The 22,191-nt window shown below is 40.7% G+C and overlaps 1 protein-coding gene across 1 annotated transcript; it reads right to left on the reverse strand.

Moving 5' to 3' along the window:
• Positions 1-1,257: 1,257 nt before the first annotated feature.
• On the reverse strand, positions 1,258-21,817 carry LOC141000070 (N-terminal EF-hand calcium-binding protein 1-like). Its single transcript, XM_073470695.1, has 12 exons — positions 21,701-21,817; positions 17,721-17,745; positions 12,480-12,588; positions 11,000-11,025; positions 10,604-10,701; positions 5,555-5,813; positions 5,378-5,457; positions 3,790-3,843; positions 3,479-3,591; positions 3,251-3,328; positions 2,989-3,080; positions 1,258-1,474 (listed from the first exon to the last, which is right to left on the reverse strand). Exons 1-12 carry the CDS (start codon positions 21,815-21,817, stop codon positions 1,446-1,448), a joined length of 1,080 nt encoding a protein of 359 aa, XP_073326796.1. The 3' UTR covers positions 1,258-1,445.
• Positions 21,818-22,191: the final 374 nt, after the last annotated feature.

The following is a 22,191-nucleotide window of genomic DNA, read 5'->3' on the forward strand; positions in this document are numbered from 1 at the left end:
CAATAGGGGGCAGCATATCACCTGTAGCGGCTGCTAGTGAGTTAGCTCAGTTAGCCATGCAGCTAGCGGTCCGGACTGGGAGCTCGAAGTGGTATTATGAAAAGTCAGACTGGAGCTTGTTGGTTAGCATGTTAATTTCTATAAATATCTCTACAACACAATACATCGACACATTTCACTTATTGCACCTTTAGCAAAAGGATTTTTTTCTAGATCACAATTCATAAACACAGTACTCCTCTTAAGCAGGGGGACAAATAATGCACCATCTCGTGTCATCAACAAGTCATGAACTTTATTTCATGCCAGAAAACAAACATAGCATCCACATAACAACTGTATATTCTCCATAAATCTTCAAAGAAAGAGTGAACACATTCATTCCTCCTCAGAGCAACCAAAGCTCAATATACTGTACATTTACCAATGATCTACAACAATTACTTACATCTTACAGCTTTCATTAACTACTGTACACAATCTTAATAGACTTTTTTTCTACCGGCATTACACTGAACAGGTTCTGCTTAATTTCTGTACTCAAAATATAAAATTCTATTTGTGTGTGCTGTACTGTCAAAGTCTTCTGATTACACACTACAAATGTAAAACAATGGCTTTTGAGTTGTATTTGTAGGTTAACAGTACACGCAAACTGCAGAATTATTTGGTTAATTGTCCGCTAATGTCTCGCTACACCTCAGTGCAGCTCTTGGCTCGTTATAACATCAGTTAATTCTACACTTTCAACAAATCTACAATAAATATCCATTCTTCACAATTAGGTCCATGTTTAATGTTGGTCTAAAGTGCAGGAGTGAGACACTGATAAAAGTTTAGATGGGAACCATAATTGTTTTATCTAATGGATTTCTAACCCATCAACAAAAAGATGCTTGGTAGCAAAGCTTTGAAGGAGACAACAAAGCACAATACCACAGAGAGAACACGGGGAGATGCAGGTCAGCCCTGCCACTATTTCGGTTTTTGTCTGTACTGAAGAGTGAGTGATGGATAGTGACAGATGGGTGGATCGGTTGTCATTCATGTGTTTCTATTTTTGTGGCATCACTGACATTATATCTACTCTAAGATGTAGTTCTGATTCAAATAAAACTAGCACTGAGAAATAAGAAATCATGCAAATCATTTTTTTCTATTAAATCAGAAGCAAGAAATGTGCCCATAGCGTTAAATGAAGGTTGGCACAGATCCTGATCACACAATAAAGTATTGCATTGCCTCAATTCTTTCTCTCCAAGGTGTTAATTAGTTTCACTGTTGACTGATTTATCCGAGCAGTCTTCTTTTTTTTATAACCTCGGAGCAAAGCTTCGCATAAACAATCCCGGCCATGCCATGAGGAGAAAGTGGATATCAAAGAACAAAAAAGGATCAAACGATCATACAATCGCCTCTTCCTCAGTAGAAGCAGCTTTGCTCTGTCAGTTGTTGTTCATAATCCACCAAGATGCTGTTAATAAAACAAAAGAATCAGTGTTTTTATTTATCTTATTCATCTTTGCTTAACACAAATGAGCAATGACAGGAAGAGACGCTAAATATAAACATGCATTTCTGTTTTTTCTTAAAAACCTAATGGCCTTTGAAGATGACAATTCATTATCTAATACAGTACCTCTTACACATTGAGCTCAGGAGGAGTAGAACTGATAATGTATCACCTTTTAAGTTTCTAGGCACCTGATAGAAATTCACTCTGCTTTTGTCGGACCTAATAGTCGACCAAACCATGAGAAGAGTTGCTAATTGTAGCTGCTAGTTAGCTTAGTTAGCCGTGCAAGCGTGTCGGTGTTTACACCACTAGTGCAGGTGCTTCAAATCGCTGGGAGAAGGAGGTTTTGAGGAATGAGTACCTGAACCGCAGCATGTCTTTGATGACAGGGAATATATTAACTTAACGTTACAGCGCCTTTACCCAGGACTCCGGGGACGAGGACGACAGGTTCAGGCGAATTTAGGAGAGGCATGAAGTGGCAGAGGAGCAATTTTACAAGATAATTTATAAATATTCATCATGTATCGTATTGGTCTACAAGTCTGCGGCTATTTGTGTTTGTGAAGTTGGAAGTTGTTTATAACTGAGTTTTGAACAAGGAGACGCTAGACTGTGTTGAAATGAATTAACAAAAAGTTCAGTTTCCTTGCTGGTTGTTCCGACACATTCAGAATTGTTTATGTTGACCTTAGCATTGTCGTTACAAAGCAGCTTGCTTTGTCGATGCCCAAAAAAATATATATCTAAATCACCAAATTAATGTAATTGTTGTGCAATGATGAGTCAAATAACGGCTTGGACTACTCGTGGACAAGGAAAATCTTAAGTCGGGGGCAGCCCACCTCTCCACTTACTCCTGAGGGGAATCTCAGGTTCGTTAGCAGCTAAATGTTCCACTATGTTCACCAGCTAGTTGCTAACTTTGTCTGTCAGGTAGGACACAAAGGTTGTATCAGAGCTCTGTAGCTCCTGCTGCCTCTCGAGGGCAGTGTAAGAGAACCAAAACAGTAAAGTTTCGGTCCAGAAAACCAAATAAATTAGCTGAGAGAAGCTAAAATGCTCTGTTCGAGCTGAGGGGAACGTCACTGTGAGCTACTTGTTTCATATACACAGTCATTTAAACTATTGTTATTCTTAAAATATTGATAATAGCAGCTTTACATTAAAGGATACCAGTAAAGCACTTGGATTTCATTGTTTGGATTTCAAGTTATTCTCCCAGAAAGAATTAAACAAAGCTCTGAGGTTCATCTAAAATCCTTTGTATCTCCAATCTCTGAAAACACCTACTCATTTTGAGAGGCATTTGCAATTATATCTTTCCACAAGGCCATTCAGTCTTTGAATTTATTCTCACTGTTCTACTGAGAGTCATTATCATTAATTCATAAAACTATCGACTAAATTAAACTGGATTCATGTGAGATTTTATGAATTGTGAGATTGATCTTTAAGCAGCTGGTTTCTACCTGGGAGGAGCATGGTGGACACCATCTCTGGCTCTTCCAGCGAGTCGATAATGCAGCGCTGGAAGGTCTTACTGATGGACGACTGCAGGTAGCTGAGAGGAGAGAGGGATGGAAAGGATGAGACTGCCGTTTGCCTCTCAGCAAGGCAATGAACGCTTCAAAGACAGCCAGTGAGCAGCTCGATACGCTGAGCAAATTTCAGTTCGGCAGTGAAATTCTCAGTTTTCAAGCCTAATATGCCATGAAGCCCCTCTAAACCTACCTCATCCAGGAGAGACGGTCCTGCCAAAATTCGTACATGATGAAGCATGATCTGTCTGGCAGGTTCTGGACTGAAACGCTAAAAATAACACGAGACAGAGAGAGAACGAGGGCAGTGGGGTTATATTATCTGTGGGGGGGGGAAATTGAAGCAATTTTGCAGGTGGTTGCATCAAATGACAGAAATCCTGAGACAAACAAAAGCATCGAGGCAGAAAAAGAGACATACTGCAGGTTGTTTAGCTGGCTGCAGGTGGCATCTGTGTAGATTTTAAGAGCTTGCTGAAACTGATCAACATCCCTCTCCTTCACAGACATCTGTCTCTGAACCAGAAGTATGTTCTAGAGAAGGAGGAGAGAAAGTAAAAAATATTTACATCTTCAAATAACTACAACAAATTAGGCTCATTTGGGATTTTGTGTGCATTTGAGTGCTATCAAAAATATCATGTATAAATCAAATACATCAAAAGATATCTTGTATAATCTCACACAATCTTAGATACCGCCGTACCTATTTTTAGCACAGGTTGGACTCACCGATTTATACGTCCCCGCCAACGTGTCCTCTTTGAGCGGTTCGAGATGTGGACTCTGAAAATGGAGGGCATAAATATTTCAGTCAGCCTTGAGCAGAACAAGAAGCTCAAGCAAAAGCGTGGCCTCCAGGTACAGTCTGTCACAAACTATTGGCTTTCACTAGGAGGAAAATTGCCATATTCATTTTCCCCCCTCCAACAGCCTCACTTGCAGCCCAGAGAACACTTGTTGTATTAAATTCTTGTCTGCACGGCCAAGATAAGAAATGTAATTATTGGTGTATTAGCAAGCTTGCTTATTATTGCTGCAGCGCTGATATCTAACCTTGAAAAAAATGGGTTGCAGACTTCTTTTTTTTTTTGAATAAAAACGTACTAACTTTATAACATCTGTTATCCCAGAGCATCAACAACAGGGTTGAATCTTTCCAGCACCAACTCATCTGTGTGGGGTATCGCGTTTTCAGACAACCGCTGTGTCTCATCGACTCACTGAAAGCTTTTTCTCAGAGTCCAGGTTGAGCCAAGCACAGCATGTATGCACAGGGTGATACCTTATGCATGACATTCAGTGTGTGTTTGTGCAGTTCAATGCGGCTTTGTACCCTTGGCCTCAACAGCCACATGCACCTTGAACAAATCATCCTCTCTGACATCACGTTGGATCTCGTACCACCGGGAAAACTCTGTACATATCTGCGAACGCACAGCAGGGCTCATACGGTCTGCTTGACATTTCTGTCTGTAACAGCTGAGCCCCTGTTGTCAAGCCTGATCCTCGCAAAGAGCAACTCTCCAGCAAATGTTAGACTTTCCAAGATATCAAACTGAAGCTAAGACATTTTTGTGTAAACCTCAGCAGTATAGGGCCGACTTGGTCCTCTGGGTCACACTTACTGGATGAAATATGCCAGTGATTCTGCCATTTTAATGGTCTACATCCTTATTAAAGATCCCATAATGTATAAAATGAGATTTTTTTGTCTTTTTTATTTTAAAGCAGGTCTAGGTGCTGTATAAATGCTGTGAAAGTATCAAAGAAAGTACAAAGTCGTCCTCAGCAATACTTGAGTAAGGCCATGGTTGTAAAAAAAAACAACGCAGAGCTGACGCAGAAACAAGCTGGGCAGTGCCTGCTCAGGCCTGTGAGAACTGACTAATCAGAGCAGACTGCACTTTTCAGGAGGTGGCCTTAAAGAGACAGGCACTAAAACAGAGTGCATTAAAGTATGTAAATATCCTCCAGCACGCACCTAAAATGACAGTATGAACCTGAAAATAAGCATGATTTTTTAATTTATACAAGACTTTCTCTAAAATTCAGAGATGAGACAACTTTTGAACTGCTTGTTGAGCTGAATAATTCAAGCCACTATTATCTGTAATTCTACACTGACAAACTTTGGATATAAAAATATTATCTATTGAAGGAGTATATTTAAAATTTTGGAAAATGTACTTAGTTACTCTTGTACAGAGAGTTCGATGAAAAGATTGATATCACTCTGATGTCTGTCTGCAAAATATGAGCTTAGAGCCATCAGACGGTTAGCTTAGCTTAGCATAAAGACTAGAGATTTCATACAAACCTCACACTCCAGTTTGTCTATGAGCTCCTCCAGTTGGTTGATCTGGGAGCCCCAGTGGTTGTCTGGCTCCACGCTGACCCCTGACACCAGAAACACAACACAAGGACGTCTGAACAATGTAATGACGTCTTTATTGTCCTTATCAGATCTACTTCCAATATCTTTTCTGAAACGTACCTGTGGTGAGCATGCCAGAGTAGGGGTCAGTCGGGGAGAGACACATGTTCTTCTGGATGCGTCTGCCGGGGCGTTTGGCCACCCTCTGGATCGGCAGGTCCTCGGGCTTCTTCACTATCCTCCTCCCAGTGCAGCCCTGGTCATGAACAGCCTCCATAGCGCAGTCCAGTGATGACTGAAGGGACTGCAGCTGGGTGGAGGTCTCCCTCAGCAGGAAGCGCGTCACAAACTGACCCAGCACTGATGAACCCTGATACTCCTGAATGCAAGAGGAAGGGGGAAAATGAAGGGGGGAAAAATCAGTCATGATGCGGGGGAAACAAATTAAATTATCTTTATCATAGATCAATTTCTTCTCTTTAGTCCCAGGAATGTTTGTGTTTTTGTAGTTGATATGACGGGTCTGTCCCTCTATCTTCAGCTAGAGTGATTATATGAGCTGTGACCCATGAAGAAACAGCTGCAATTGTTTTTTTTTCCTTCTTTGAATTGCTGATCCTCAGACAATTTCCTTGTACTGTACGTTTAAAACCAGTGCTCCAAGTGGGCTGGTACTCACTGGGGTGTAGTACCAGCACTACATTTGACTCTTCGGTGTACCATGACTTTTTCTTGCACACTGGAACTTCTCACAAGCTGGCAGTACTTTTCCCTGGCCTCTTCATATCAGGACTATGGTCAAGTGAGCCGTTGTTTGTGAAAACCCTGTCAAGCAACCCGGCTGCTGTTTGGATTTTGGGGTTTATCTGTGCAGTTACAGAGCCGGTGCTTGGAGCAGCCAAGGATGAGAGTCACATTTAAGCAATCCTTTCTCACATTTTATTTACCAAATAATAAAGACATTATAATCCATATCATATATAAGTTAAGTCTTGTTGAAAGTCATAATAGTTTTGCAGAGAAGCCCAGTGGATTTATGCTCACAACTTTCCAAAATATGACCATACTAGAGTTACCAGTTGCATTTCCAGAGCTGTGGTGTTGAATAATGGCCAGAGCATTTTTCACAGGACATTATGATGTCACAGTGAAATAGACCTTTGACCTTCTGAATATTAAATGTTACCACTTCATCGTTTTATCCCATTAGACATGTGTATAAAATGTTGTTGTAATTATCATATGAATTGTTGAGTAATGGCTCAAAATGGGTTTGTGAGGTCACAATGACCTTTGACCTTTGACCACCACAATCTAATCTAAACATAATTCCTCTGGTCACAGCTATCGGCGTCGCAGAGGCACAATAAAATTGTAATCTGTGTCACAGTTTTTGAGAATATTATCGGAATAGTCATGAAATTACATTATAAGAATCTTAATTTCCTCATATTTGAACTGTCATATCAAATAATCCTTAAGAGCTATGCTTAAATTCTAAAATCAGTGGAGTCCTGTTCAGGATGGCACAAACTATGACCATGAAAAATGTGTTTGTTTGTTTGTCATATTTTACTGTAGAGTGTGAAAACCAAAGGGAACGTCACGACTTAATACTTAATACTTGCTGACAAACACGCTGACATGTGAATCAGGGGACTACTGGCACTTTTTTCAATTGTACTGTAGCACTGCTTAAATCTTAGGATTTTGAGGTTGTTTGTGGATTTTTAATAATCAGGTTTTTTATGCAGGTATTTGATCAGAGGAACAGAGTTAAAACAGCATTAGTCCCACCTGCTAAAAACAAACAAGGAGTAAACACAGAGACGTTAATGGTGTGAACTTGCCACTGTGTACATTACTCTGAATATATGAATGCAAAGCAGACAAGGTGATAATGGCCCATTCCGCGAACAGGAAAGTGGTATTATGATAATGTATGGATGTCTGGTGCGGCGAGCTCTCTGAGAACATTTAGTGCAGCGGCTGCTATTTTTTTGTGGATAATGAACCCCATCACCCTCGCTAGCACCCTGTGGTGCAACGAAATAGAGTTCAGAAGAAAAATGACAGGGAGACATTTGAAAAATGACCAGCGAGCTTGTTGGATTCCTCGTCTCAATGGGCTCTATGTTCTCAGCAGCAGAGACGCTGCACTACATGAGTAATGAACCTCAACGTTTTTCTCAATTCCTCCTCCCTCGCTTCTCGAGACAGAAGAGCTGCAACGCCAGAGCTGATGTTTTGTTTTTTTGTTTTTTATCTCAGGGCAACCACAGAGGATACACTTGAGTCTGTTGATTTCATAATGTTTTTAGAGCATTATAAACTGGAGTTCATGCAAAAGTTTTCCCCATTTTCTTGCCTAAATTGTAATTGTGAGTTTGCAAGAAAAATGCTCATCGCAGTTGCCCAAAGCCCAAAGTGACGTACTAAAATTTCTTTTTTTTTTGTCCAACCAACAGTCCAAAACCCAAAGACTCTACATTACCATTAAAAAAGAGATAAAAAAAACAGCAGATCCTTACTTTTCAGAAGCTGGGACCAGCATACGTTTTAATATTTGTGCTTGAAAAATAACTGAAACGATTAATCAATTATCAAAATAATTGGCAATTTTCTTTCAATGGACAAATCATTGCAGCTGTAGATGCCGTTGAGCACTGCTGTAGGATCAGTTTCTTTGGTTTAGCGCTAAGAATCTGATAAATAAGGCTGATCCCAGGATGTTTTAAAACATGTACTTCAGGGCAAAGAAAGCTTCCTGACTGACTAATAGCAACATGAAATATGCATGAGCTGTAGGAAGGCACGGGTGATATAGAGACGGGGAAAGTACAAGAGAAAGAGAAAAAAAAGAAAAGAAAAGCCAGACAAGAAGACAATGTCAGAGAAGATGGATGAACATTGAAAGGAGATAAAACAGAGAAAAGGAGGAGTGTGCGCCTGAGTGAATAATGGACTTGGATTAAGAGAGAGGGAAAGAAACTGAAAGAGAAGGAGATTAGAGCAGCTGAAAAATGGCCAAGTGTTTGTGGAGGACATCTGACGTCAGATCAGTTGGACAGCTGGGGGGATTGTCAGCCTTGGTTACTGTCGTCTACGCTCTACTATCACCCTCTGCTCTCTCTTACAATCATCGACACCCACATCCTGCACTGCAGTGAAAATAAGTCGCTGCATTCCACAAACAAAACCTCATTATAAGTCTGCCTCCAGTCTGCATCTGTTTCTACTCCCTTCTCAAACAGGAATAAATATTCACAAGCTGGCTTAACGTGGACGGTTAGGGGAGATCGATAAAGAGTGAGCTGAGCTATTGATTATGTCTTTGTGGAAGTTCTCAGATCTGTCTTAGGTGTGTGCATAATACAACATGATTAGAGACACTTTAATCCCCTCTACATGTCATGGAAAGCGCAGTACACAGTTGTGTTCAACCAGGCTTCATAACAGCATTCCATAACGCTCTAATTAGCATGTTTCAAGGCTGATGATTCAATGAGTCTCTCGGCCTCATTAGCTGGAAATACATGTAAAAGAAACACTGGTGCCAAAGTTTCACTCTTTTGAACTGACGGGCATTGATCTTTATTTCAGCCCCAAAGCCTTTTTTTTCTTTTATCAGCAATAAGAGCTAAAGTAACTTGGTGAAAACATGTTGTGACAGTGGATGCTGGCTTTAAATAAAAAGCTGAAATACACATTGTAATGTCAAATAGCCAAAGCAATGCAATCAGCACTATCATGTGAAATTGAAAGAACATGAGTAACAACATGCAAGATGTTGCCAGAGGAAATCCCGTTCCTGTGTCTGTGATGACATCTGTGATGTGGTAACAGAAAAAAACAGCAAACATTATAATATTAAAAAGATGTTAATTTGATGGTCTGCTCTGCAGAAAGTTATGTGACAACAATTGCTGCTTTTGTCTGTGTAATATTTTAATTGATTATTAATTGATTCGTTTTGACATTCATGGTCCCCAGAAGATAAATCCCAGAGTTTTGTTATCCTGTAACCTTTCCCCGAGTGCCACCATGAAGTTAGCTCACATTTGTGGTTTTGAGTGAACAACTGTTGGTGGATGGCCATGGCATTTGGTGCAGAGGTTCATATCCCCTCAAGATGAATTGTAATTACTTAAGTTGGTCCATTATTTTTGCTCTAGCGCCTGGGTTTTCAGCAGGGGGTCCTCAAAGTTACTGCAGGGGGGCTGCCAAATTATTGTTTCATAAGATCTTGAAAGTTTAAGTGCGTTTGAAAATACACATTAACATCAATCCAACATATTATGAGCAAAAGACAAATGCGTGAAAAAAACATTAAATTTATATAACATTGATAATAGTCTTCCCATGATTCCTCCTCATTTGAGAAAACTAACCTAACCTTATGCTAAATCACTGTGTGGCACCTATGGCATAACTGTGAACAAATCAGCATATTGGCAAGTTATCTGTATTATAATCCCAAGTGTACGGACAGCATGATAAATCTGATCTAAATTATTTTGTCACCTGTATTTCCACAGGTGTGCAAAAGTTGTGCTCTGTAAAGCATGCTAAAGTTAGCATTTATAACAAATCGCCGCTCTGCTCACAGGATAGCCTCACAGCCTCTCTCTGCTAGTGTTCTGAATATTGGTCAGATTTCAATAATCAACACATTATTCAAAAATAAATGTTGCAGCTCTGTGACTTCCATAGCAATATCTCTACAATACCAACAACATCCTCTTTACTGGCTCTCCACCTGATTTCACTAACAGCTGCCATGTTTCTCACACCAACAAGCTGACGTCAACTGTCTTGTTAGAGGAGGCCCTTTTCAAAAGCACGACTCGTCTTGTAAGGTTCTGTGAGCTCATGTTTGAGAATGTATTGTTAGTGGGCAGAGGCAGAGCAGATACCGCAGCAGAGGCAGTCATGCTGGGCAGCTTTCTTTGCTTCTGTATCGCCGCCACAGCAGAGTGATCTCAAAGACCTCCGAGAGGGTTTCAAATTGACAGCTGAGGCACAAACAACAACGCTTGTCAGAACGCTCGGAGGCATGAAGGATGCTTACAAATGTTCTGGAAGCTGTTGAAAAGGATAATAGTCTCTAGGTGTTTAAAGCAGTGCACAATTAAACACGGTGCAGAGGTGAAAGCCATCATCACCCACCTCTTTAGTTTTATCCATGGCCTTTAAAATGGCCACGTTCAGCTTTTCCAGAGCAGACAGGACGCTGACGTATTCTCCCAGATGTGGAGTGAAGTACTCTGGAGGAAAAGATGGATTTGTTCAGCACTTTCAACATGTTTTTTGGTTCTGATATAAGGAGAGGAATCAAAATTACACTGATTGCATTAAATAGAATTAAAGTAGTTTGGCTACTGATTGCTGAGTCATGCTTGTGTTTGAGTTATTGTCATCATCAGAGAGCTTGAGCCAGTAGCAACAGCTGACACCGTGAAGCTTTGTGATACGTAATGGTGATATAATGAGCTGTACATAAAAAATTAGGATTGATTTTATTAGAAAAGTCAGTCAAATAAAGCAAGAATGACACATAATTACCTGAGAGTTTGTCTATGTCCAGGTTGCTGAGAGGAAATGGGAACAAGACAAAAAGAGACACATTAATTAAAGAGATGTCAGTGGGAAGCCTGAAACATTTTTTGTCAACACGCATAGACAGTCTAGTTTTTTAGACATGCTGCGAACAAGACTCTAGGGATGGCAACGTGCTGGTGGCACAATATGATAATGCCATGTTGAATAATTAATTTCATTGCAGCAGACCATATGTAATGTCATAGCTTTGCGACTAGACGGAAAAAATGCACACATGGGAGAAGTTTTCCCTTTCTGACACATGGTTAACGAGTTGATCCCCGGGCGCTGTACAGCAACACCAACATGGCGATTATCAGATTATGAGCACATTGGTCCACACTATTAGATGGACTGCCATAAAATGCTGTACAGATATTCATTGTCCCAAGATGATAAATCCTGATGACTTCTGCGATCCTCTTTACTTTTCATCTAGCACCTCCATCAGGTCGATATTAACTGTAAAACTAATTACCTTCTCATCAGCCTCAGCTGTAGCTTGTGTTTAGAGCCAATTAGCATGTTTGCACAATGAACTCAGATGGTGGACATTACCACTCTAAACATACCTGGTTAACACCAGCATGTTAGCATGCCCATGTTAGTTTTCGGCAAAGGACAGTATGGTCTACTGTATTTATAGTAATTATTTTTATAGACACGTAACTCTGACAGATAGTAACAGACCTAATTTAACTGGACATTGTACATTGTACTTTGGATATCTGTGATATTTCATTCAGCATTAAATGTACTTCAGATTTCAATCATTTAAAAAGATGGAAAATAGGAATTGATGTGATTATGTGACCTCCAACATCTAATATCAATCAATTTGATATATTATTAGCTCAAATGTTTAATTGTTAATGTGTTGCAAGCTTTCTTGTTCTCTTCTTTTTTAAAAAAACATGAATTTATATTGATTTGAAACTGACACAAATGAAGTTGAGCTGCACATTTAAGGGTGTAGCTGAACCTGAGAGGTCATTCTTCACCGTGACTGGTTGGTACTTCGGTGATGTCAACAGCACAGACTGATGTCTTAACTCTATTTCCTTGGTGTTGTACCCACAGACATAGCAGAGTAAGCCCTCTTGGGTGTTAGTTTTTTTGTCCCAATCAACGTTTTCCAAGTTTCATAATTAGAATCAGGGTGTTTTGGCCAAGTATGTGCAAACATACAGGGGATTTGACTCAGTCTAATTGTATGTAGGTGGCGCAGGCAAATGTTTGCATATTTCACAATCTCATTTGTGCTCATCAGTGTGCAAACAGAGTGCTGCAAACTTGAGCTAGAATCCAGGCTCTCTATGGAATATTGACATCATCTTCATTGAAGTGAGGTGCTGACATCTCTCTGCCAGCAGGCAGGAGGAGAGCAGGAGGGGCTACAGATGGCAGCGGAGTTGGAAGACGTCCAAAAGGAAGATGAGCTTACTCTGTCCGCTGCCTGTCGATGGAGTAATACAGCTCCTGCATCTGCTCGTCAGTGAGGATACCATCAGTGAAGTACGACTGGAACTCCTCCAAGGACAGCTTCCCGTCGTCTGAAAGAAGAGAAAAACCGAAGGAAATAAAACCTCACTGAAGCCTGCGAGGTTTTATCACCTTAATGAAGAGGTTGTCCATTATTCAATATAATGGAACAAGGCTAATTTGGCCTCACAATACTAAATTAAAGCCAGTGATAAGCTCAGAGGTGCCACTGATGATAATGATAATACTCAACATCAGTGGGCAGGGTCCCAAAATCAGTCTTTCTATTTTCTTCTATTAAACCTTAAAACCTCCATCAAGGACAAAACCTCAGGCAAAAAACTACACTCAGAAGACTGAATTCAGTTTATATGTTATTTCCTCATATTTAGCTCCATTACTGTAGCAAATGGATGTTTGTTAGTGATGTTATACAGCGTAATAATGAGGAGTAATAATGATCTAAATGAGCAACAGCTTTCCTTTTTAATTCCTTTTTATTTCCTCACAGCTAAACAAACACGATACTGCAAAATTATTTCAATTTCTGCTCCAAATCATGTCTCCCAATACAATCACCTAAACACAGTTTGCACATAGCAGTGTTAAGTCAATGCCACCTCAGAGGATAAACACAAGGGCACAAGCCTCTGCTGAAGGTGAGCATAGCCCGCTTCTGATTAGCAGCGTCTGGGGCTGCAGGCTCCTGAGGAAATTGGGAGCAAGGATTGAGGAATAGTTTGAGTAGTCAGAGCAGAGCTCAATAGCGGACAAACTTCAGGCGATAATGAGATATCGCCTCCATCTCGCCAGCTTTGCTCTGTAAGCACTGAAACCTTTTGAGACCCGCCCGCTGAGTTTCCCACCAGGCAACGGAGCTCAGACTGATAGACCTGAGCCAACAGTAAATCTCATCATCTGTTAGTTTGTAAAAACTGTTTTGACTTCTTTCCAGCTTACATGGTGGAGGGCTTTGGACATGATGCGTTTGAAGCAAAGGCTTGTTAGCAAAATGACACATTTTGAAAAAAAAAAGCTCTTGCTTTATCCTCCATATCAATATTGTCTCACTATTGTAGGGATGACTTTTGGTCTTTCTGATAAATAGTCATCAGTAATGTGGATATAATGACTAAGTGGCAACTAAAGGCAAGTATGAGTGCAGGTAGAACGGTCTGGTAAGTTTCATCACTTTACTGTAATGCAGCATTTAAAACCAGGAAAAGACAATACTTATTACATATCATGTTATATAATGATATCCAAAATCTAAAAAGAAAAGATGTTATATAGTCTCATATTACAAAAACAATATTATATTGATATATTATTCAGCTGTACCTTGGTTTGGGTTTTTGGTTTTGTTATTTCCTGTTTTATTTTTGTAGATTTATCCTCATGTGTCAGATTATACTTTACACTTCCCGTCTTTGTGTTTTTCCTGTTTTTTTCTTATTGTCCAATTAGTTTCAGTCCGTGTCTCTTTGTCTGTTCGTACGTGTTGCTCCTGGTGTCACCACATCTGCTCCTCATGGTCTCTGCCTTTGTGTTTTTTGCAGTCCCGCCTTTGTACCTCAGTTTCATCCTGGTTAGTTTTTTATTTCTCTTTTGCCTTTTGAATTTACTGCAGCCAGTATTGTCAGTGTTGTTGCCTGCCCTTTTCATTGCCTGCACTTTTGGATTTGGGATTCATGGACTTTATGTTATTAAAGCTCGCTTTTTGTTTTTCTATCTGTCTGCCTCATTGTGTCTGCATTCGTGTCCTCACCTATTCACCTAACTGTAACACTACCCTCAAGATCTGTGTGCTTGCTGAACGTTTGTTTAGGTCTGGCGATGTTAAACCGTAGCCAGAAGATGAAGCTATTCAATAAGGCAGAATTATCTTTTCTCAAACTTACCCTGTAAAAATCTTCTTTCCACATGATGTAGGAGTAAACACAATCTGTTGCACCTCTGACTCATTCTGCAGCCTTCTCCATCAGAGCTGCTATGGTGTATATTCACACCCAATTAGACACCCAAATACATGTTACAGTGCAGCTAAGATGGCATAATATGCAAGTGTTCAGTGTTTCTCAGAGAGCAGAGCTGTAGTGGTAGAAATGCTGAGTTTCAGGCTATAGACAGTTTGACCTGTGTTTCGGTATTCTTGACTCTTGTGGTCATGGGAATAACAACTGTTGTCTCCTGGAGGCAAAGGCTGAAGGAGAGTGATGCTTTTATAGCTTTCAGTTACCGAAAACTACCACAGGGAAACCAGACCGAGTCCATCAACAATAATTCTGATAATCTGTAATCATTTTTCAGCAAAATCTGATTTGCTCCCTTTTTCTGTTTCATATCAATTTAATAAAAAAAAAAGTTCCAAATGGGTTTCACCTTTTAAGTGAATAGAGAATTTGCAGGAACTCATCTGGAGGCTTTGTGACTCACAAGAGTCAATACGGCACCTCTGCAGGGAAATTAGAGTGTTGTTCAGATGGATGGTAAATCAGTACCTCCAGACAGAAGCAAGGCAGCTTACTACCTTTAATTGTCTCGCTTCACACTGAATAAAACAGCAAAAATCTCTCGCATCTCTCCAGGAACGCTTTTTCTGGAGGCAATCCTAAAAGCAAAGCACGACCAATAATTGATGAAGCCCAACAGAGTAATAACGGAAGTGTGAGAGATAAGAATAGACTGAAGAGTAGACACTGACCATAAATAACTCAACCTACAGAGAAACATTCAAATGGAACTTATTCTTAATAGTTTTTCAATTATAATTACTTGAAAAATGAAAGCACTCTCTGTAGAAACGTGCAAATTTCCGGTATGAATCTTTGTTTGGACTAATTCATGGAGTCATTTTGTTGCTGACAGCTGAATCTGCTTCTCACAAACTCTCAAAGCTGCAGTACATTTGAACATCACTGCATCCTGAAAGGATTCTGCTGTCGTCTACAGTCCTCTCTGCTGCAGCACTGAATACAGCATTAATGACAAAGACTGTATGTGAAACCTCTCGTGGTTGTTTAGGGAGGAAAAGCAAAACCACATTGTGCACCTCACAATATAATGGAAACTTATTTCTACAGTGATACAAAAATATAAATTCATCATAAAAAATAAAGTAAAAGTACTCGTTACACTGTACTGTTATAAAACTAGAGCGGTATGTGAAACCAATCAATGGCCTTGAGGAATAATTTTTCATCCCACTGCTTGTAACAACAATTCAGCTCATATGATGAAACTTTAGTCCATCTGTGATGAAATTCTCCTCTGACACATCAGTTTTCTCACACTGTCCAGTGCTGCAGCTCTGTATTCCCCATCCATCTGAACACGCTCTGTAGCTCCTGTCTCTTTAAGGCCCCCCATTCTGAATACCCAGTCTCCTCTGATTGGTCAGCTCACACACACCTGAGCCAGCACCGCTAACAACAACAACAGAGCAGCTGAGCTAAATCAATTCTCACGTGCTAAACTAGCTGCTAGGCATAAATTATGAAAATGTATGACACAGTGACATCCTGTAGTGTGATGTCACAACGTCACAGAATTAAAAGCAGGACTACTGACGAGGCATTTTCGGAACGGTGTTTTCTGTTGGAGAGAGGAGCTTCTGTCAAAATTCACTGACCAACTTTCATCTCTTTACACTGTAAATCCTCGAATACGTCTCTGAGCTCACTGTGCAGCAGCGTAAAAACTAATCTAAGACTAGCAAGCTTTCTCTGTACATCTACTATATATTCTTGTACTCATACAATTGTTTTTTTGTCTTTTTAAAGATTTAATTCCTCATTACAATAGAGTGGAGGAATAGAGTGTAGTGGGTTGGTAGCCAGCCCTCATTATGTGGTAAATCCGCAGTGCTCGAGGCGTATCATGGCAGCCCACTCAGTGCTGATTGGTAGGAGGCTCTTCCCTCTCGGGGTGCACGACTCGGTGAGTTTGTGAAGACGAGAAGCAAAGAGGAGCTCTGCTGCAAATTGGAGATAACTACCACAAACATGACACAGAGTACTCCTCTCTGGCTTTATCGTCTTTGGTTTTACAAAGGGTGAAAAATAAAAGCTTTGTGTGAGTGCTGAAGGGTGGTGGGTGGAGAGGAGGAACGCGGGGAGCAGACTTGAGGCTTCACAAAAATGTAGAATAAATCCTTTTCTCACTGAGATGGAGTCAACATCTGTTTGTACTAAAAATGCCGCACCTCTGTTGTGTTTTCAGCCACTAATTCACAAAGAAATTGCTCGAGATGAGACACAACTTGAGGAAATAAAACTCCCGCCCTTTCCGTTCTGTCTTCTAGTTTCTTCACAACACCCGCAACGAAAGACATCTTTGAAGGGCTCTTTCATAATTCACAATTTTTTTCTTTTATCTAAGTATCTCCACACAAGCTGCAACAAACCCCAGACAACCCTTGCTAACAGCAGCACACGTTGCATCATTAATCCTGCTCTTACGCAACACGTCGTCCTGAGAAAAAACGATCATAGTTCGTCGATACTCTCCATGCATTAATCACTTGCCCCTTTTGCATTTTACTTTACATTTAACACAGACACAGTGCAAGCATGAAAATTTAAGAATGAAGAGAAAAACAGCGTTGTTTGTCAGCACTGTCTTATCATGCACAGGGGGGATTTCTTTGGAAGTAATGAGTGGATTTAAATGTAACACATTAACACGTTATTCAAGCTGTGACATGTTTGTAGGGGGAGAACACTGAATCCACATTAGGTGAAAGTCTCCAGTGACTTTGGAGTTAAAAATGTATTTTCTACTGAGGAAGACAGCACAAGCCACATTCACTGAACAGCAAGATTACTAAGAGGATATATAGCATTACCGGATATCACTGGGATGAGCGTTTCCATGGCGAGCGGCTGCTTCGATGGAGTTCATCCCGACAAATCCAATCACATCACGAAAACAAAAAGATGCGTCTGCACCTGAACTGGGTTATTTATATCCTTTCTATTTGGATCTATCAAGAACAGCAATAAAACGGAGAGATGAGTTCAACCAGGTCACAAAAATCCCCTCAGAGCCAAAACAGGCCACCTGTCTGAACACAGCTACCAAGTTCTGCCTTCTTGTCACTGGTGCATTTCATTTTTGTGCGCAGAAACTCAATCAAAGAGATTTTTTAATTGAGTTTTAATAAGCCGTGTAATCCAATTAGCTGCATGTTTTGCTTACTCACCATTTTTGTCTGCCCGGCGGAATATCTGTAAGAAGAGGAGAAGGTCACGTTAAAGGAGGAAAAATATGGGAAACATGCATCAACGATATTTGAAGTTTTAAGCACTTAGGAGAGCAGTATCTTCAAGAGGTAACGATTTATCTTAATAATCTGAGATAAAATGCAAAGATTTGTGCAAGCAGTGGAGCAAGCCAACCGTTAAGTCTCCACAAATGTGAGGCAATTCATCTGTATAAGAACCGTGTTTGGCATATTCCTTTCTCTTCTTCCACAGGAGAAGCTTTAAGAGAAGCTGTAATTTCTGCATATCAATAACAAAAGACACTTGAGATATCTCAGGAAATGAAACGCTGACATTTATATGCACCCCTGAGAAGCCTTGGCATGATAGATTCAATGGGTTTTTTTCCTCTCCTGGCACTGAGAGCAATCATGCTGTGTGGAGATATTTGTGCATTTTGTGCAAAACCTGCAGCCAGGAAGCAAAAGTCCTTTATGTTCACTAATCTATGCTGTAAAATCCTCATTAATGTCTTCAACATCGTCACCGTGTAACACTGATCTTGTGAGGAGTCGGATCTGTTTGTGCCGTGCGAGGTGAGATCATCGCAGTGGCACTTTTTTTCCTGCTCATTCACCCTGTGTGGACCAACAGAGTCCAAAGCTGCTGGTTGATTAACTGTGTCATTGGAGTGGAGCGGTGCGCTCACATCCAGCCGTCACCTTTCAAGCACATCGTGATGTGAAGGCTCAGACACGCTCTGCTCACAACATCCATCCTCCATACAAGAGACGTCGACTGAGCCTCACAGAAATCAATACAGGGAAAAAAAGGGTACGAAACAACGAATGTGACAGAATTAGAAAGACTGCACTGAATATCTCAAGAACCTGGAAATAATTCAGTCCAAATCATGTGCACTTAACATTCCCCACTGGATTCCATTCATTCTTGTATGGTGTCAAAATCATTCAGCAGAGTTGTTTATGTTGTGTAATCCATCACAGCCAACCCTCAAATTTATAAATCAATCATTTATCAGTTTATCATTGCACGGTAATGCAGTTTTAGGCAGGTTGATGTGAAAAGTCTGACCTCAAACCAATGATGTAACACTGACAAAAATAAATACAGACATGATGTTCCCTGTGATGGATCAAACAACTCAAGCTAGATTCAAGAGTCAGCTGAACGACTTTGACATGATACAGAAATGCCAGACCAATGTCATTACATGTCATCATATATCACGATATTTGCCATCATATTGCAAAATGATGACAATATTGAATATCAAAGAGCTGCTGTGTCATCTTCAGGTTTTTATTTTGTTAAGAAAAATCACGCTGAGCTGTAGTCGCAGCAGAGGCAACGCACGTCGATATTTGATGACGTGGGAATGAGACCGGGCTGGCAGATGTTACTACAGCTAATCACATACAGACACAGACTTTGTTTCTATAAAGAATGCCAGCTCGCCAGTTTATTTTATTTGGGGTTTGAAGTGGGAGAAAATGGCAAGCAAAGGGATTTAAATAAAACTACATGTCATCTTTGCCATAAGACAGGAGCATCGTCTATCGCAATATTTGGGCAGGACAATATCATGATATAAGATTTTGGATATTGCCCAAGCAAACTGGGACACTTTACAGTTAAAAACGTAAGACTAACATAAATATTAAAGATGCTATTTGTAAGAAAATGAGACTCAAAAATCAACTTTTCTTACAAATAGCACCTGTAACAGTAAAACCTCAAAATTAATGCTGACTGTGAATGGCATTTCTGTATTACAATACCCATACCCCAAAACCAATCTGAATATCTGTGGTAGGGCTGCAACGATTCATTTGTTAACTGATTAGTCATCAGCTATTCCTCACCAACAATATTGACGATATGAATCATTTGAGTCATTGAGAAAAAATGTCTTTTCAGCCTCTCAAATTGGAATATTCTCTGGTTTCTTTACTCCTCTATGACAGTGAACTGATTATCTTTGGGTTGTGGACAAAACCGGACATTTGAGGACGTCATCTTTTGGCTTTGGAAACTATTTTCTGACCAAAACAACAAACGTATTAATCGAGGAAATGATCAATAGATTCATCAACAATGAAAATAATCCTTAGTTGCAGCTTTCATCTGTGGTAAGTGAGAAACAGCCAAAATATCAACCTGCATGATGAATCACTCAGGTCCAAAACACAGACAGACAAAGATTAGCTGTCATCTCATTTTAGGATGTGGAGTGAATGGACTGAATCATGCAAAACAACTGGCATGTTGTTTAATATCTATGGAGTGACTTCTGGATGCAGGTGATGGCATGAAACTCGGAGGCTGCGCCATCATTGTCAAATGTCCCTAAACTACAGAAGTGCTGATGCAGGCACACATCAGAAGAAGCCACCAGGGAGCTGCTCCATAAAATCTGAGAAACAAACTGAGTGCAATCAACATCAGCTGTGGAGAAACTGTACATTTACTGGCCTTTATTCCTCTTTCGTGCTGTTAAGTGGGAGGTTGGTTGGTGGAGTCGATGTTGCCATCCCACAGAGCTGACGAAGATCTTCTAAAAGAAGTGCTGGCTGCATGGATGCTGCTTGGTTGTAATATCTCTCTCCTCTAGTCCCTGGGGCCTGTTAATATGTCACTCCTGACTACAGCAGGAGGAGTATCTGACACTGTAAACATCTACAGCATCATAGCCACGTCTGAAATTCTTCTCATCAGCCTCTGAAGCGAATCGCTCCCTCAAAAAGAGCTGCAAAACACTTCTCGGAGATGTAAAAGAAAACCACCTTCGCTCAACTGAGAGCCTTTTTAATCAAACAATGAGTCTTTCAACTTGTCTAATTATATAAACAGACAAACACAAACAGCTTCCTCGTGTCTAAGTGAAATGTGATCTGCTCTGTGTAGAGCAGGAAAAGCACAAAGAGGGCTCAGATTTCAGTAAAATGCTGCAAATATGAGTGCGAGCAGCATGATTTGATTGTTGGGAAGCAAGAGGAGCAAAATGAATCAGTGCAGTTTGTTCGATAAGTTGCCTCCCAGTGATCACACTCTTGATTTATGCATCTATTAAAGAAGAAATTACCAACCATTAGCAACTGTAATAGGTTCAGTGGAAGAAGGAAATTGCAGTTTGGAGGTTATGCAGCACTGGGCTGGAGGGAAAGGATGGATGCTAACTGCATTTAAACCAAATGCGTACTCTCTGCAGTGTAATGTTCCCCTCACTGGCCAATAATCTGCCTGGAGGAAACTGGAGAATCTTATCTACAGCAGCTGTCAGGAGCTCTAAGACTCGGAAATGACGCTGCTTGTATTATCTGGTGTTCTCAGCAAGCCAGAGGCAAAAACAGCCATGAGGACTCCAGGAATAAAGCCGTTTTAAAAATATAACTCTGCATGTGCACATCAGCAATGTGAGAGAGGGAAGCAGAGAATAACCCAGCCCTCCGATCATTCACAATTTAAGCTCTCTCTATTTTTATGCGTGGAGGGAAGGCTGCTCATCAATAATGCACAGCCGGTCATGTTTTATAAAGACACCGTGCATGTTTCATCCAGGCTACAATCAATGTCACGACCCTCAGTGTCACATGAAATCAGCCAGGTTAAAATGCTGCCAAAGCTCTGCAGGCTAAAAAAAAAAGGTCAAAGGAAGCTGAGCATCCCTCCTTTTGTCATTCACGCACTGATGGACGTGCACTCACCTTTCTTACATAATGGGGCTGCTGTACATCAAGGCACGTGAATTCAAACATGAAGCATTCATTCCCATGAGGAGCAGAGTGGGGGAGCAGTGCATGGGGTGAAGGTGTATAATAAATATGGATGCAATCATGCATATCATTAATGAGAAATATTTTTAAAAAAGCTCAATTAAGAAGAGGTGACAAGAGGGTGGGTTTTTAAGCTATAATAGGCTACCACTCAATGATGACACATAAACCAGTGTACTCACATCCTGAACCAGAGAGGTGCCTTGATTCTGGTTGTGGTCAAGCTCCTGCTGCCTCCTCAGGTGCTCCTGCTTGGCAGACTGAAGACACATGGTGATCATCTCTGTACAGGCCAGCATCTTGCTGCTTTCGATGCGATTTATACCTCTCTTCAGAAAGAAAAACAGCTCCTGTGTGTCCCTGTGTGTGTGTTTTAATTGTCTTGTGGGGAGCGGTTGTCCTTGTCAGGGTGGATGGGGGATAATGATGATGATGATGATGTCGCTCCTGTGATCCAGTCAGGATGGAGATGGACTCAGCCTGCTGCCCTGTGCCTGCTGCCCGCCTCCTCGCCTGCACGTCGACGGCAGCAGGAGAAAAATAAAATAAATAAATAAATCCAACCCCGCCTCCTCCACACGAGCAGCAGCAGCAGTGATTCATAAAAGCCCGAGGAATGCACCATCTGCTGGTGGGAGCACACACTCTGTTAGACAAACACTTAATTACAGAC

Source organism: Pagrus major, chromosome 7 (assembly GCF_040436345.1).
Source record: "Pagrus major chromosome 7, Pma_NU_1.0".
Classification (NCBI taxonomy): domain Eukaryota; kingdom Metazoa; phylum Chordata; class Actinopteri; order Spariformes; family Sparidae; genus Pagrus; species Pagrus major.

Bases quoted from the DNA above. Each gene is read 5' to 3' on its own strand.
- LOC141000070 (XM_073470695.1), bottom strand. From the start codon at position 21,817: ATGCTGGCCTGTACAGAGATGATCACCATGTGTCTTCAGTCTGCCAAG. The intron at 10,702-10,999 runs GTAATTATGTGT...CTTTTCCTCCAG, and splicing joins GGACATAGACAAACTCTCAG to AGTACTTCACTCCACATCTG. The intron at 3,844-5,377 runs GTTTGTATGAAA...CTCCATTTTCAG, and splicing joins TAGACAAACTGGAGTGTGAG to AGTCCACATCTCGAACCGCT.